This window comes from Callospermophilus lateralis, chromosome 18, assembly GCF_048772815.1.
Source record: "Callospermophilus lateralis isolate mCalLat2 chromosome 18, mCalLat2.hap1, whole genome shotgun sequence".
Classification (NCBI taxonomy): domain Eukaryota; kingdom Metazoa; phylum Chordata; class Mammalia; order Rodentia; family Sciuridae; genus Callospermophilus; species Callospermophilus lateralis.
Genome location: NC_135322.1, coordinates 11,980,559 through 11,994,112, shown reverse-complemented (window position 1 = coordinate 11,994,112; position 13,554 = coordinate 11,980,559). Strand labels below are relative to the sequence as shown.

Here is a 13,554-nt window from a genome sequence, read left to right as displayed (position 1 = left end):
GCCCTAAGCAACTTGGTGAGACCTGTCTTAAAAAAAATAATCTTAAAAAAAGGTTTGGAGGGCCCTGGGGATTTAGCTAAGTGATAGAGCACCTTTGTATTGAGTTTCCAGTACTGCAAAATGAAAAACAAAATGTATATGGCTCTGGGGAAGGGTCTTGTGAGGAAAGAAAGGAGTGTAATGGTGCTTCATATTTGAAATCATTAGTTATTTCTAGAGTGTTGAGAGAGCATGTGAAGGGGAGAGACTTACTCAGTACTCCAGTGGACCATGGCAACACCATTCCCAACTTTGCAGTGGCAAGTGGGAAAGAGGGTTGTATAGGAAAAACAGTGCTCACAGTCCACTGGCTAAAATCTCGGAGGCTGGTTTCCTCAACTGTGGATGAAGAGTGCTGTACTCAAAGAGGTAGCAATGTGGAAGCATGAATAATTTTTTAAAATATATTTATTTTTTAGTTGTAATTGGACACAATACCTTTATTTTATTTATTTTTATGTGGTGCTGAGGATCGAACCCAGGACCTCACATGTGCTAGGCGAGTGCTCTACCACTGAGCCACAACCCCAGCCTGCATGAACAATTCTTAAATTTACCCCATTCCTAAGGCTGACCTCTTTCAGGAGATCTGCCCGACTCCTCCAGGCACCAATGAGAGGTACTAATGATTTGGAAAAATACTAGCATTGATGGGGAGGTGGGCTCCAGGGAAATGGAGGTCCCTTCTCATGCCATTCTTTTCCCAAAATTATACTCTCATTTTCTTCCCAAATGAGTGACCCTGGCATACTGGGGACCCTTGGTCAGCCCTGAGTAGCAAAGTCTTAGCATAGTCTGAGTAACAGTGATTCCCTGCTTTGTGACATCTGTCACTGGGAAAGCATGGCACAGCAAGGCTTAGGCAGGTCTATTAAAGGGCAATCATATATCTAAGTTATAACTAGGGAGTAAAGGAAGATGTCAAGTGGACTTCAGTTCTTTTGATATCTTGCAAGGTCTCCTGAGAAGTGTTGCAGGTTTGTCACTCTGTAATCTGTTAGGGGCCACCTTTGTAAGGCCCCAAATAAGAACAAAATGTAATTGGATATCATCACCACCAATAAATAAAAAGAGTAAAAAAGGGGCATAGATAACATCAGGAAAAACAGTCAGTGACCAGGCATGTCCTTTGAGCTTTCTGTCTGCCCCTTCTAAGGGTGGGTATGGATAGGGTCTCCAGGTCTGCATATCTTTAGAATAGCGTAGCTCATAGGTCTTCATAAGTTTGGAACATCTCAAGGAGACTCAACAGCAGAAGACTATGAAACAAATGTAGGTAAGCTCTTATTAATGATAGCTTGAGTAGAAAAAGCAAGACATTTTTGAAAAACTTTGATTCATGTCTATCCCCTGGAGATAAGACTCTGTGCTTTATAAAAATTATCTATTAATTCATTTGAGGACTGGCAAGGAGAAGGAATCCTCCCAAATATTGCTTAGAAAATTTCCCTAAAATTTCAAGCAAGTCACTTTACTTCTTTTAGCCTCTTCCTTTATTAATAAAATGGAAGTAATTCACAACTTATTGAGTTACTATTAAGATATACATGTATCAAATATAGTGAATACTTAATAAATGGTAATGATTGTTTGGAAGAATTCTTCCAAACTTAGACACAGAAACCTCCCTAGTTCAGGAAAAACTCTTTTTGATAAAGACTAACTTGATGCTTCCTGTCCTGATTGGCCTCAGCTTCTCCATCTGGAAAATGTCATCTTAGTTTAGCATCAAATTGACATTCCATTGACAAAGCTGGCCTTTGGGTATGTTTTATTTGGCCCACATAAGATGTAAAGCATGTATTTTCAGTTTGCCAGCCCTTACCTCCCCCTTTTAACTCGTTTATATGGTCTGCTCAATCCTGTAGGTATTTCAATTTGTGGCCCTCTGGATAGCAGGAAACTGTTATATGGTCATAATAAGAATTCCAAGTTTGTGCTTATTTGTGGTATTTTAAAAAAATATTTTTTAGTTGCCAGTGGACCTTTATTTATATGTGATGCTGAGAATCAAACCCAGGGCCTCACACATGCTAGGCAAGCACTCTACCACTGAGCCGCAACTTCAGTCCTTATTTGTGGTGTTTCTTCATGGTACTGGTGATATATCCAGAGCCTCAGGCATGCAAGGCTCAGTCCTTGTAGTAAATCTTAAATAACTGATTTTCATTATGAGAGGTGAATTGAACAAGTCCTTTCTGTCAGTCAGGATAGACAAGGTTAGGCTATAGTAACAGATAATCCCCAAATCTCAGTACTTAAAACAACAAATGTTTATTTTTTGCTTATTCACACAAACCTAGACACATAATGAAAGTACTCTCCTGTTTTCATATGCATGGAGCAGACATGAGTGCATAGGTATATACAGAACATGAACTCATGCAAAAAGTATTTAGATACTGGTCAGCTTAAACTGTACAACTCTTTGTTTCTTGGATATTTAAAAAGATCCTAAGACCCGAGGAAGGGTATGAAAATATCCATCTTTGGCCAAGGAAATGCCCACACTATAAAAGGAACTGAAAGCTAACAAAGCACCTGAAAGCTTAAAAAAAAAAATTCTGAAGCTTGTACTATATTAAATTCCATGCAAAAATCTGTAAGTAAAATACCAAATATGCAGTGCCTGTGGGCTATTGGTTTCCTGCCCCAGTGAGGCAGCCTCCACCTCTGGGCTTTTAACTCAGAAGGGAGATGGACCCCAGGCGTCCAATATGCAGAGATACTGAAGGAGCTGGGCTGGGTCGGAGAGAGGGGCCGACAGGTTGGAATCCTCTTCCTCCAGCAGGAGCTACAGGCAGGAAAAGGTAGAATCTGATCATATCCGTTTCCCCTCCCAGCAGATCTCTGTTTACCCCATCTGCTCCACCTCACCCTTGTTCACCTGCTAACTGCACAGACCTCCTCTTGCTGATGATTTCCTCACCTCCAATCTTGCCTTCTCTAGCCCCTCCATTAAAGGTACCATATTTTTCTTTCTCAAGCTCAGGCTCTCTGGGATATATCTTGCCAAGTTTAGAAACATTTCTTGGCTCCCCTTTGTGCACAGTTGTTTGTGTAAACTCTTAAACCCAGCTTGCTGTATCTCCACAATCAGAAGCCTATCTGGCTGCATCTCTCCCTATTGCAGCAATTCCTCTAAGCCAATCCACTATTGGAACAGAAAGGCTCTCAGCCTTCTCTCTCTTTTCACAAATTGAAACTGAGTGAGTGTTTCTCACTCCTTAAGAGTTCTATGGTCTCACCACTGAGCCTTGTGAAAGCATCCAGATTCCCTAAGCAGGAAGGAAACCCCTGGAAGGTAGTTATCACCTCTTCCCAGGTCAGACCCTGGTTACTTCTTCATTCCCTTTTCAGACTTCAGCAAGCAGCTAGGGTCTGGAGAGAGAACCTTGGGGCTGGAGTCAGGAGACATGCTTCCACACTGTCTGGCTATATGCCATTGGAAAAATCTCCACCTCTCTAATTTTCCTTGACATTGGAATACTAGATGATTGTTGTTGAGCACGAAACTGGTAAATGTGATTCACTGAATAAGCTTCAACTAAAAATCCCAGAGACCAGGCTGAGGAACTTGGGAGCCTGGATCTGAGGACATTCAACTTGTTAACCCCTTCCCTCACCTCCATCCCTGATCTCTGCTTGCTCTAGTGACCTCCATTTAGTGCCATTCTTATTCCATCCTCCCCTTTCAGGAAGCAGGTTACCTGGTGGGCCACAGGGGTGGAGCAGGGAGATCCAGGCAGGGTTGGGGGGGACAGAAGGGGTCAGGCGGGGAGCCTGGGATGAATCTTTCAGACCCACTAGGGCCTCAGCTGCCTCCCGCTGCAGCTGCCGCTCTGAGGGGGCAGATGTCCAGGCCAGGCGAGAGGCTCCAGGGGCCTGCAAAGGAAAGGGAAAGAAGCAGACTGGGAATCCCCACTTCTGCCCACCCTGCAGGTGTTCCTCTGCCCCTGATTCTTTTGTGGTTCCTTGCTTTTTCCTTCCCCAGGCTCAACCTCCTCCCTGGGTCTTGGATGCCACTTCTTTCCCAGGACCTGTGGCTGTAGCAGAAGAGAGTCTGGGGTGCCACAGGACTGGAGTATCAGAGTCGAGCATCTAGAAACAAGGAGAGATGCCAGGTCATATCAGTCACATAAACAGACATATATACATTTTGATCTGAGAGGCTGCTGGGCCACTGGACTTTGTGGGCCTGGTTAAATCCTGTTCACTGTCTTAGCCTCCTTTGTTTTCCATAAAATAAAAATTCCTGTCAGTTTTTCCTGCCCAGATTATAGGAAATCATTGGTGTCAGTTTTAAAAAATGGACAAAATACATAGAGGGACTGAGATTATGTCCCTGCCCTACCAGATTCTGGTTTCTCTCCCCCAGTTCCCCTATCCTACCTTCAAGAATTAGGTAGGATAGAATTAGCTTTCTCTAATGACCTCTGGCCTCTTTCCTTGGCCTCTAAGGTTCTTGTCATAGTGGCCTTCCATTTTGCAGGCAATCCTAATTCATCTTATCTGTTTAAGAGGATTTCATAGCTACTATTTGTTCAAGGTTTGGGGACCTGGGCTAGGTATATTACCTACATTATTGTTAATTATTATGACAACTGAAAGTAATAGCGTATCTTATTTGCCAATAGAAAAACAGGCTCAGAAAAATATAGACATTTATTCAAAGGTTCATAGCTAAGAAATACTAGAGTTAGGAGAACTCTGCCTCACCTATTAGCCTGAGACCTTTCTTTTTTTAAAATATTTTTTAGTTGTCAATGACCTTTATTTTATTTATTGATACATGGTGCTGAGAATCAAACCCAGTGCCTCACACATGCTAGGCAAGCGCTCTGCTACTGAGCCCCAGCCCCAGCCCGAGACCTTTCCTTTTTTATCATCCATCACAGAGTCAGGCTCAGAATAAATATACATCCTTCTTTCTCTACTCACGTGTGGGGCAGGCTAGGGGGCCCTTGGGGCTCTCCAGAAAGAGGAGCTGTCAGTACTGAGCGAGATCCTGGGAAGGTTGGGAGGGACCCGTGGGTGGGCAGCCGGAGGGAGGTGCCAGGGTCAAAGCCTAAGGTGGGTAAGAAAATGCAGAGCTCTTCCTTTTCTGATAGTGGCAAACTGGCACACAAGTATCTGTTGAATGAATGTTGAACTATCTTCCTACCAGGGAAGGGATGTAGAGGGACAGCAGGTTCTTGGCATAGCAAGCGGCATACCACTGGAGGTGGCATGGAGAGGCCTGGAGGCAGCCAGTGCCCTGGTCCCCAAGGGCCAGGAGGCACTGGAGTCCAGGGTAAGGGTAAGGCTTCTGGGGGACGGCTGAGCAGCAGAGGCCCACAGGAGTTCTCCTGCAAGGGCAGAGGGCATAGGTTAGAGTTAGGTACAAGGCTGGAGAAGGAATGGGTATATTCTGGGATGGTTGTAGGACCCCTAAACGGTGTGGGGGGGCACTTAAAAGTCCAGTACTGTCATTTTGCCCACAAAAGTGACTTGCCCATGATTACACAGTAAGTTAGGGTAGGGGCTAGTATCAGGTGTTGAGGGCACAGAGGAAGAGGTCTCTGCAGGACTTAGGCTGGGAGCTACTCTCTCAGGGCACAGGCTTTCCTTACCTTCCCAGGAGGTGTCAGTGCCAGTGGGACTGCCCCATGGGGGCTCTGAGGCTGGGGTGCTATGTTCTCCTTTCCAGCTGTGAGGGACCAGAGAGCTCTAGTGAGTCTTTTCTTTTGACCTCTGTTTTATCCCAGCCCCATCTGAGTTCATATGTCCCTCTGACCATGTTCTACCTGCAGATCTCACTGAATCCTCACAACATTTGATCACATTTTATAGTTGGGGTGACTTTGCCCAGGGTCAAATATCAATTCAGTGGCAGGACTCTCTTCTCCACTTATGCTTTCTATACCCAAATCCCTGTCTCATTCCCAGTCAGACACTCACAGGGGACCCCTGGTCGAGTGGCTCCTTTCTTGACACGGGTGGGAGCTTTGAGAGGGGCTGTTCCTCTCCTCATCAGTCCCTGAGCCAGATGCCTCTTTAGCTGTGCCTCTTGCTGCCTGCGCAAGGCGACCTGGGCAGCCATGACCCTTCGGCGCTCCCTAAAGTGTGTGTGGGGGTGCAAGTCAAAAGTCAGCCACCCTTTAGAGGAAGCCCATCCTCTTCCCCTTCCTTATACTCACAGGATAAGGACACATTTGTGACACTCGCAAGCCTGAAAGAGGCAGAGGCGCTTGTGGCCCTTGAGGTGGGCAGTGACACCATGGTTGCGGCAGCGGGCACAGGTTGGAGAGCGACTGACAGCTCTTCTGGGGATAAGCTCTGTGCTCTGGGGGGCTCTGGTCTCACCTCCCAGGACAGAGTCAGCAGGGCAGTGGTGTACAGCAGGTGTTTCACTGGGTTCCATGGATCTAGGGGCAGGAGTGGCAGTTCAGGATGGGCATGTAGTCCCTCCCCTAAGTAACCCTAACCTAACCCTTCTGCCTTGAAGAGGCCACACCATGATTCTTCAGCCTGACCGCTCTGGACTCAGCTTTCACCTCATGACCTTTCTCATGGATCTTCCTAAGAACCCCCTGCCCTGGCCTTTCTTAGGTATATGTTCAATGCAGACATCATTATCTTGCTCATCTGCACACTTTCCCATGACAGAACTCAGTCTGAGGCATATACATGTCCTCCCAGGATCCCCCTCAATGGTATCTGCACCCCCTTTCTACAAACATCCCGTTCCACCCAAGAATTCTTCCTGGCATCATTTTCAACAGTTGTCATCCTATGGCTTGCATTTATCTAATCCCTAAAAATATTTTTATGCCCTCCTCAATTCTTAGTCCCACCATACCCACAATTCAGAATTCAGTCTGCCCTTCACACTCCTGCAGTCCGATTTTGTTCTACATTATTTTAATGAATTCCTTGCCCTTCCTTCCTTTTTCCTTTTCTTTTTGAGCAGTGCTGGGGGATAGAACCCATGGCCTCATGGTTGGTAGGGAAGCCCTCTACCACTAAGCCACATTCCCACCCTGCTCCTTGTCCTACTTTCAATAGTTATTTTAATTCACGCATTCCTTCACTGGACAGGTTACTGAGTTCCAGCCATGTGCGAGGCCCTGATCAACACCAAAATTCTCCAACTAATGGCGTCAATTTCTCCACTGCATCTAGAAGGCATCCAGGCTTTCAGGCGAACCTGTGCAGTCGTGGCTGCACCCAGTGCTTATGCCCCTGTACCCACTAATAACAATTAATCTTATGCATTCTCCCCTCCTTATGCAACCATTTCTCTCATGCAACTCCTTCCAGCAGCCATCCCCCCAAACACTGGACTTGTGGCTCCGCCCCGCTCCAGAGTCCCTGGGAGGGGGCAGGGCACGAGAACGCGCCCAGGGGCCCGCGGGGTGGGGGAAGGGAGAAGAGAGGCACGAGGAGCGCGAGGGGAAGGGCGAGAGGATGCCTGTGGGGAGATCCAGTGCCAAGTGAGAGGGAGCAGAAGGAACAGGGAGGGGGGGTCGTGTTCGCGCCCCGGTCCGTGGTTACCACAGCCGCGAGAGCAGAGTCAGACTCAGACAGGAGGTGGCCAAGGGAAAGGACGAGAAAGTGGCTAGAGGAACTAGAGGAACGGCTGCTCTCGCGCTGGTTTTCCCGCCCCTTATTACAAGGGCCAATGAGCTTCAAGCACCGCCTACTGCTGTTCAGGCCGGTGGCCAATGTGCTTCGAGATCCGTACGTTGATGGCCCGCCCCTTCCCTCCTGCCCACTTCTCCGCGCGCCAGACCATCAGGCCAGCCAATAGCGCGTCGAGTTGAGTCTCGAGCCCCTTGCCCTTCCCCCCATGGCCTGCCTTCTTAGATTGTTCTTCCTCTTTTGGAGAAGGTGACCAATGGGGCGTCGAATACTGCCTCCCGGACCGAGGTTGGCCCACCCCCCGCCCCCAGGAACGGTAGGCTCGGCCCCGCCCCCAGGCGTTGACCAGACTGTGGGCGCATGCGCAGTCTCATTTCTGGCCTGCTCTCCGGGCTTTGCCTTCGCTGCTGGTCCTCGCTGCGTGAACTCGCTTGTTCTTTTTCACTTCTCTTCCGGTTTCCCAACCCCGAATCTATGCTTTGCCTCTGATGCATTTCCCCAACCTATGATTTCCCTGTTTCCTTCCAGGGTCTCACCTTCTCAAGTTGAACCCCTTGTCTCTCTGTCTGACCTTCTTTCTGCTTGTTTAACTTGCTGCTTTTTGGACCCATTTTCTTCTGGTTATTTATTCCCTGATAACCTGCGCCCCTTTCTTGCATTCTTTGCCTCCAGAGACGAGTCTGTACTTTTTCTTCGAGGCCCTCTGCCCTCTGCCTGCCTCTAGGGATTTCAACTGTTCCCAGGACTCTTAATGGTAGTCTTCCCCGTTTCCCTAACACCCATTTCACACTTTCCCTCCCCATCCTCTCTGTATGATCCCTTTTCTCTGTCCATCCCACCCTGTCTCCTTTTCTTTCATTCACTGTTTTGAGTGCCTCACTCCTTATTTCCTGCCTTTTTGCTGTGCTGTCCCTGCTGGTCCTTTGTCTCCCTGCAGGGTTCCAGTCCATCAGGTTGCTTCTCCTCTCTGTAGGTTTGTTTTGTCGTAGGGGTAGCATCCCCTCTGACCACTCCATCCTTTGTTCTTTTGGGTTTCATTTCAAGTCTGTTCTGATTGTGTCTCCACTTGTGCTTAGGTTGTTCTATCCTGTCGTTTTGCCTCAAGGGCTGGTGTGTGTGATTTTCTCTGGTTGGAATAACACCTCTGTGTAATCCTTTATTAGCCTTCATTTCCCCTTCCCATGTCCCTTCTTTTCTGTGGATCTTAGCCTCTTTGCTGCAGTATTCTGGGCCACAAACCCTGTGGATCTGTGGCATTCCAGGCTTGAAAAGTGACCTCCAGCTTGACTGCTGTGCAGGAAGCCATATTAGATACAATTGAAAGGTTGTTTGGGGTCAACTTGGGGGTGGTGAGGTGGGGGAAGGCTTGAATGCCAGCTGAACAACTTGAATTGGATCCTCTAAATGGAGAAGGGAGAGGGAGAGAGGAACCAACATTTATGGAGTTCAGCATTTGCCTGTGCTTTATATTAATACTCTTATTAACCTTCACAATAACCCTGTAAGATATATTATTAATACATTTTATTAATGAAAAAGCAGACTCAAGAATTCAACAAATTGTGGAAGATCGTGTAGCTGGTAAGTGGCAGGATAAAGATTCCAGCTTTGGTCTCTCTTTGCGTGCAAGACCTATGAACTTCATACCCCATCCTACATTGTTTTAGTTATTTCCACTAATCCTTATTCCCCCTTTCATTCCTTAACCTTCCTATATGCAGTCATTCTAAGGTGCTTAATGTGTATCTTTTGGTTTGTGTGGATTGTCCCAAAATTGTGTAGAGTTTTTTGCACATTTTCAAGTTTATGCCCATGATATTATTATTTACTACTTAAAATAATCACATCTGTACTTTTATGACCCATGCACATACACAAGTGTACATCTAATCAGTTGCCTCTAACTGCCATGATATTGTGTGGTGTATATCCCTTCATGTTATATGTTCAGTTGGTCTCAGGAAGGGATGTGCCTATTGCCTCTGCTTACCCATCACAATAATGCTTGCATCCTCAAAAACCCAAGGGTGGAAATTTTTGTATCGAGGATATACCAGACATACATATTTATATACCTAATATGATTAAATGTTGTCAGACTTCCTTCTGCAATGCTGTGTTGGGCCTGAAACACTGATCAGAACTCTCAACTCCTCTGTTCTTCAGGATCTGGAAAAGAACCCTATCCACCATCCCACCAACCATCACATGAACAGCAGTGCACAAGGACTCCTTTATCCCCACATTGCTGCCAAAACTTGTCTGTTTCCAGCTTCCTGATTATAGTTAGTCCAAGAGATGTACAGTTTGAGGAGGCTGCATTTCTCTGATTATTGCTAGGAGTGTTTGTTAGCCTTTCTTGCTTGCTTGTCTGAGGATTGCCTCTACATATACTCGGTCCATTTTCCTACAAGGTTGCTGTCTTTTTCTGGTTGATTTTCAGGAGGTCCTTGGCTATTCCTCCAGCCCCCCTTATTGGGGATTGAACCAGGGCCGTAAGTGTGCTAGGCAAGTGCTGTATTACTGAGCTGCACTCCCAGTGCTGCGTTATGTATATTCATATGCTAATTTTGGCATTTTCTATTATTTTAAAAGTTTATTCACTGCATCTGGGTTTTCAAATTTATCAATGTAGAGTTGTTAATGATACTTTTATTATTTATAAAACATCTGCTGTCACTTCCCATTTTTCATTCTTATTTTATTTGCATCTTTTCTCTTGAGCACATTTGCCAGATAATTATATTATTAATCTTTTCAAAGAATGAACATTAGGTTTTTTTTTTTATAATAATGTGTGTTGTTGTTTACTGTTTCATTGATTTCTGCCATCCTTTTTATTTCTATTCTTATTTTGGGAGTGTGTGCTTCATTTTTCCTTATACAACCTCTTGAGCTAATTCATGGACATATTTATTTTTCAATGTTTCTTTTTTCCTGATAAATTTATTTAAAAATATAGGTTTACTTGTAAATACTATTGTATCCTAAAATTTGTTATGTTGTTTTTTTTAAAAAAAACCCAAATCTCTCAATTGTGGAATGATTATTGGCTCATAGAAAGTTGCAAAAATAGTACTTGAAGTACCTTGAACCCTTCCTGTAGCTTCCCCATGGGGACATGTTATATAACTATAGCATATGAGTGAGAAATAGAAATTGGTACAATACTCTTAACTAGTCTACAGATGTTATTGAGTTTTCAGTGGATTTGGCATGTACTCGTGTGTGGTATGCATTATAATATTATTCAGTCATAAATATTTTCTAGTTTCTTTATTGAGCCAAGTGGTGTGTAGTAGTCTTTTGACTGACTTCCACTCAGGAATTGTGAGCTTTTCTGCTGTCATTGTGTCTGACTGGAGAACAGCCTGTGCAATAATGGTCCTTCAGATCCGACCAAGGCTAGTGGAGGACCTAGGTGGGAGAATTAGAGCTGTGCTTTGAGAAGCTGATGGTGGTGGGAATGGGTTAGATTGGAGGGGAGACCATGGAAATGGGGAGCCTGTGTTCCTGAAGTCCTCAAGTAACTGATGCAGTCAACTTTCTGCTCCAGAAACAGTGACCCAGAAGTGGGTGAACAGAGAATTTAGGGACTGCCAAGAACTGAATTTGGAACCCACGCTGAAGTTGGTTCCAGACTGACTTTTAGCATACAGGACCCAGACACAGGACCATGGGACCCCAGCATTTGAGACCTGTGCATCTGCTCTGCCTCCTAGGGGCCATCTCTTCTCTACCTTGTATGTCTTGGGGGGCTGAATGCTATTAAGACCTCAAAAGGTGGGAGGCTGGATTCATGTCACTTGGGGAAGGAGGGCTGGGTATCTAGGTCCAAGGCTGAATTCTTGGTTGGAACTCAGGGCCTGAGAAGGTGATGTGGGGCAGATGCCTGGAAGTTCATTCTCTTTTTAGGGGCTGATACTCTTTTGTGCTATGAAGCAAGAGCCTCAGCATTCAGAGCTGTTACCTTCCATAACTGGAGGTGGCTTCTGATGAGGAGCATGGTGTGTAAGCTGAGAGAAGGCTGTGAGGAAACACTAGTGCTCATTGAGTCAGGTGAAGTGGGGTGGGTTTAATAATCTCCTTCTGCTCACTCTTCTACCCCTAGCTCCAGTCCCAGCACTCAGGACTAGAGTTCCAGATATTGACGACATTGTATGTTTGGGAATATGGCAGGATACTGGCAAAAGCAGTGATGGTCCCAGCTGTTTGTAGTGTGGGCTGATTAACAGCACAAAATGGAGATGGGCGGATCTTGGAGGAGGGGGAAATATGGGGTAGAGAAAGGAATGGGACATGGGGAAGAGCAGAGGGACTCCTGTAGGGAGAAGGTTAAAGAGACAAAGATGGAGACCTCAGCATCTGAGCTTCATGCAGCTGCCGTGAGTGAACATGGGGAAGAAGCAAAGGTGTCAGGGTGGGCAGAGAGGGCACAGATGATGAGGGAGAAGGGTGGACTTTGGGTGAGGCCAATGACACTGATCAGAACTCTCTAATCCTCTGCTCCTCAGGGACCAGAAGGGGAGTTGTGGGGTTTAAAGGCTGCACTTCAAGCTTATCTTACCATCAGCAAGTCTCCTACCTTGTTTCACCTCCTGGAGTGTCCATTGCCTCCTATAGTCACGTTTGCCGGACCTTTCTCTGCAATAACCTCACCAACTTGCAGCCTTTTGTGAGGCTCAAGGCCAAATCTGCTAAGTCTACCTCAAGTTCTTCGAATACTTGCCCAACATGTGTGGGCAGGCACAATGAGGAGTGTCTTCCAAATTTTGTCTCCACTGAGACTTGTCCCTCTGTTGCCCATAGCTGTTTCAGTTCCACCTTCAAATTTCAGGCAGGTGAGAGGAGAGGAACTTTGTTTATCAAATGCTTGCTGTATGCCAGGTGCTGTTAATGACTTCAAACAAACCTCTGAGAGAGGCTGATGGGGTCTGGAGATAGGATTCTGGGTAGAGGGGACCAGTCACAAGAATTCCAAGGAGGAAGGGGTAAGGTGCCTGGTGTGTTAGTCTCTGGTGGGAAAAGGAGGTGTCCTGGTTTGTGAAGAGCTTCTAGATAATGGCTCTCTTGAAACGTCCCTGAATCTTCCCTTTCTTCCTTATAGGGACACTCAATACCACCTTCCTCATCTTGGGCTGTGCTCGTAAATATCAGAATCTCTTATCAGATTTTCATCATATTGGAAGTATCAAAGTGACTGAGGTCCTCAACATCATACAGAAGTCCCAGACTGTTGGTGCGGGGCCCTCTAGTCAAGATCCTTCTTGGGGCATTCTCTTAGGCCTCCTGCTTGTCTTCAGGTACTGACCATCCAGCTGTATCAAACACCCAGACCCCTTTGATTAACCAAATAAAGTTGTGGAGTTACCCTTGTGCTTTGTCCTGTGGTCCATGAGAGTATGGAGATGTGGAAGGTATGAGGAGGGCGAGCTATGTCTAGGGAGTGGACAGGTTGGCCTGATAAAATGGCAGTGTCATGCCCAGTTGCCGGGGGGAACATTTTTCTGGAATAAAGGGAAAATAAGGATATTCTTTGATGAAGACAATTATTACTGTCTTTAATGAATAGCTAAAAGGCCAGGTGCAGTGGTATATGCCTGTAATTCTAGTGATTTAGGAGGCCAAGGTAGGAGGATGTCAAGTTTGAGGCCAGCCTGGTGACTTAGTGAGACCCTGTCTCAAAAAAAAAAAAAAAGAAAAAAAACTGGGGACATAGCTCAGTGATAAAGAGCCCCTACCAGTTTCAATCCCTAGGTACCAAAATAAATAAATACATAAAAAATAACAGAAGACTGAAAACTTCAGAAGGAAAAAAAACAAGAGAATGGGTAAAAATAGAATTAATCATAATATACTGTCCTTTATCCATGAGTTTCTTTGATTATTGTA

General features: G+C 45.7%; 2 protein-coding genes across 2 annotated transcripts; one reads left to right on the top strand and one right to left on the bottom strand.

The window, feature by feature from the left end:
- Window positions 1–2,294: 2,294 nt before the first annotated feature.
- Window positions 2,295–6,442, bottom strand: Dmrtc2 (DMRT like family C2). Its single transcript, XM_076838979.1, has 8 exons — window positions 6,219–6,442; window positions 5,980–6,137; window positions 5,652–5,728; window positions 5,204–5,384; window positions 4,981–5,107; window positions 4,080–4,140; window positions 3,750–3,924; window positions 2,295–2,833 (listed from the first exon to the last, which is right to left on the bottom strand). Exons 1-8 carry the CDS (start codon window positions 6,440–6,442, stop codon window positions 2,721–2,723), a joined length of 1,116 nt encoding a protein of 371 aa, XP_076695094.1. The 3' UTR covers window positions 2,295–2,720.
- A 4,896-nt stretch (window positions 6,443–11,338) lies between these two features.
- Lypd4 (LY6/PLAUR domain containing 4) lies at window positions 11,339–12,972 on the top strand. Its single transcript, XM_076837905.1, has 4 exons — window positions 11,339–11,405; window positions 11,578–11,721; window positions 12,177–12,503; window positions 12,770–12,972. Exons 1-4 carry the CDS (start codon window positions 11,339–11,341, stop codon window positions 12,970–12,972), a joined length of 741 nt encoding a protein of 246 aa, XP_076694020.1.
- The last annotated feature ends 582 nt before the right edge of the window (window positions 12,973–13,554 follow it).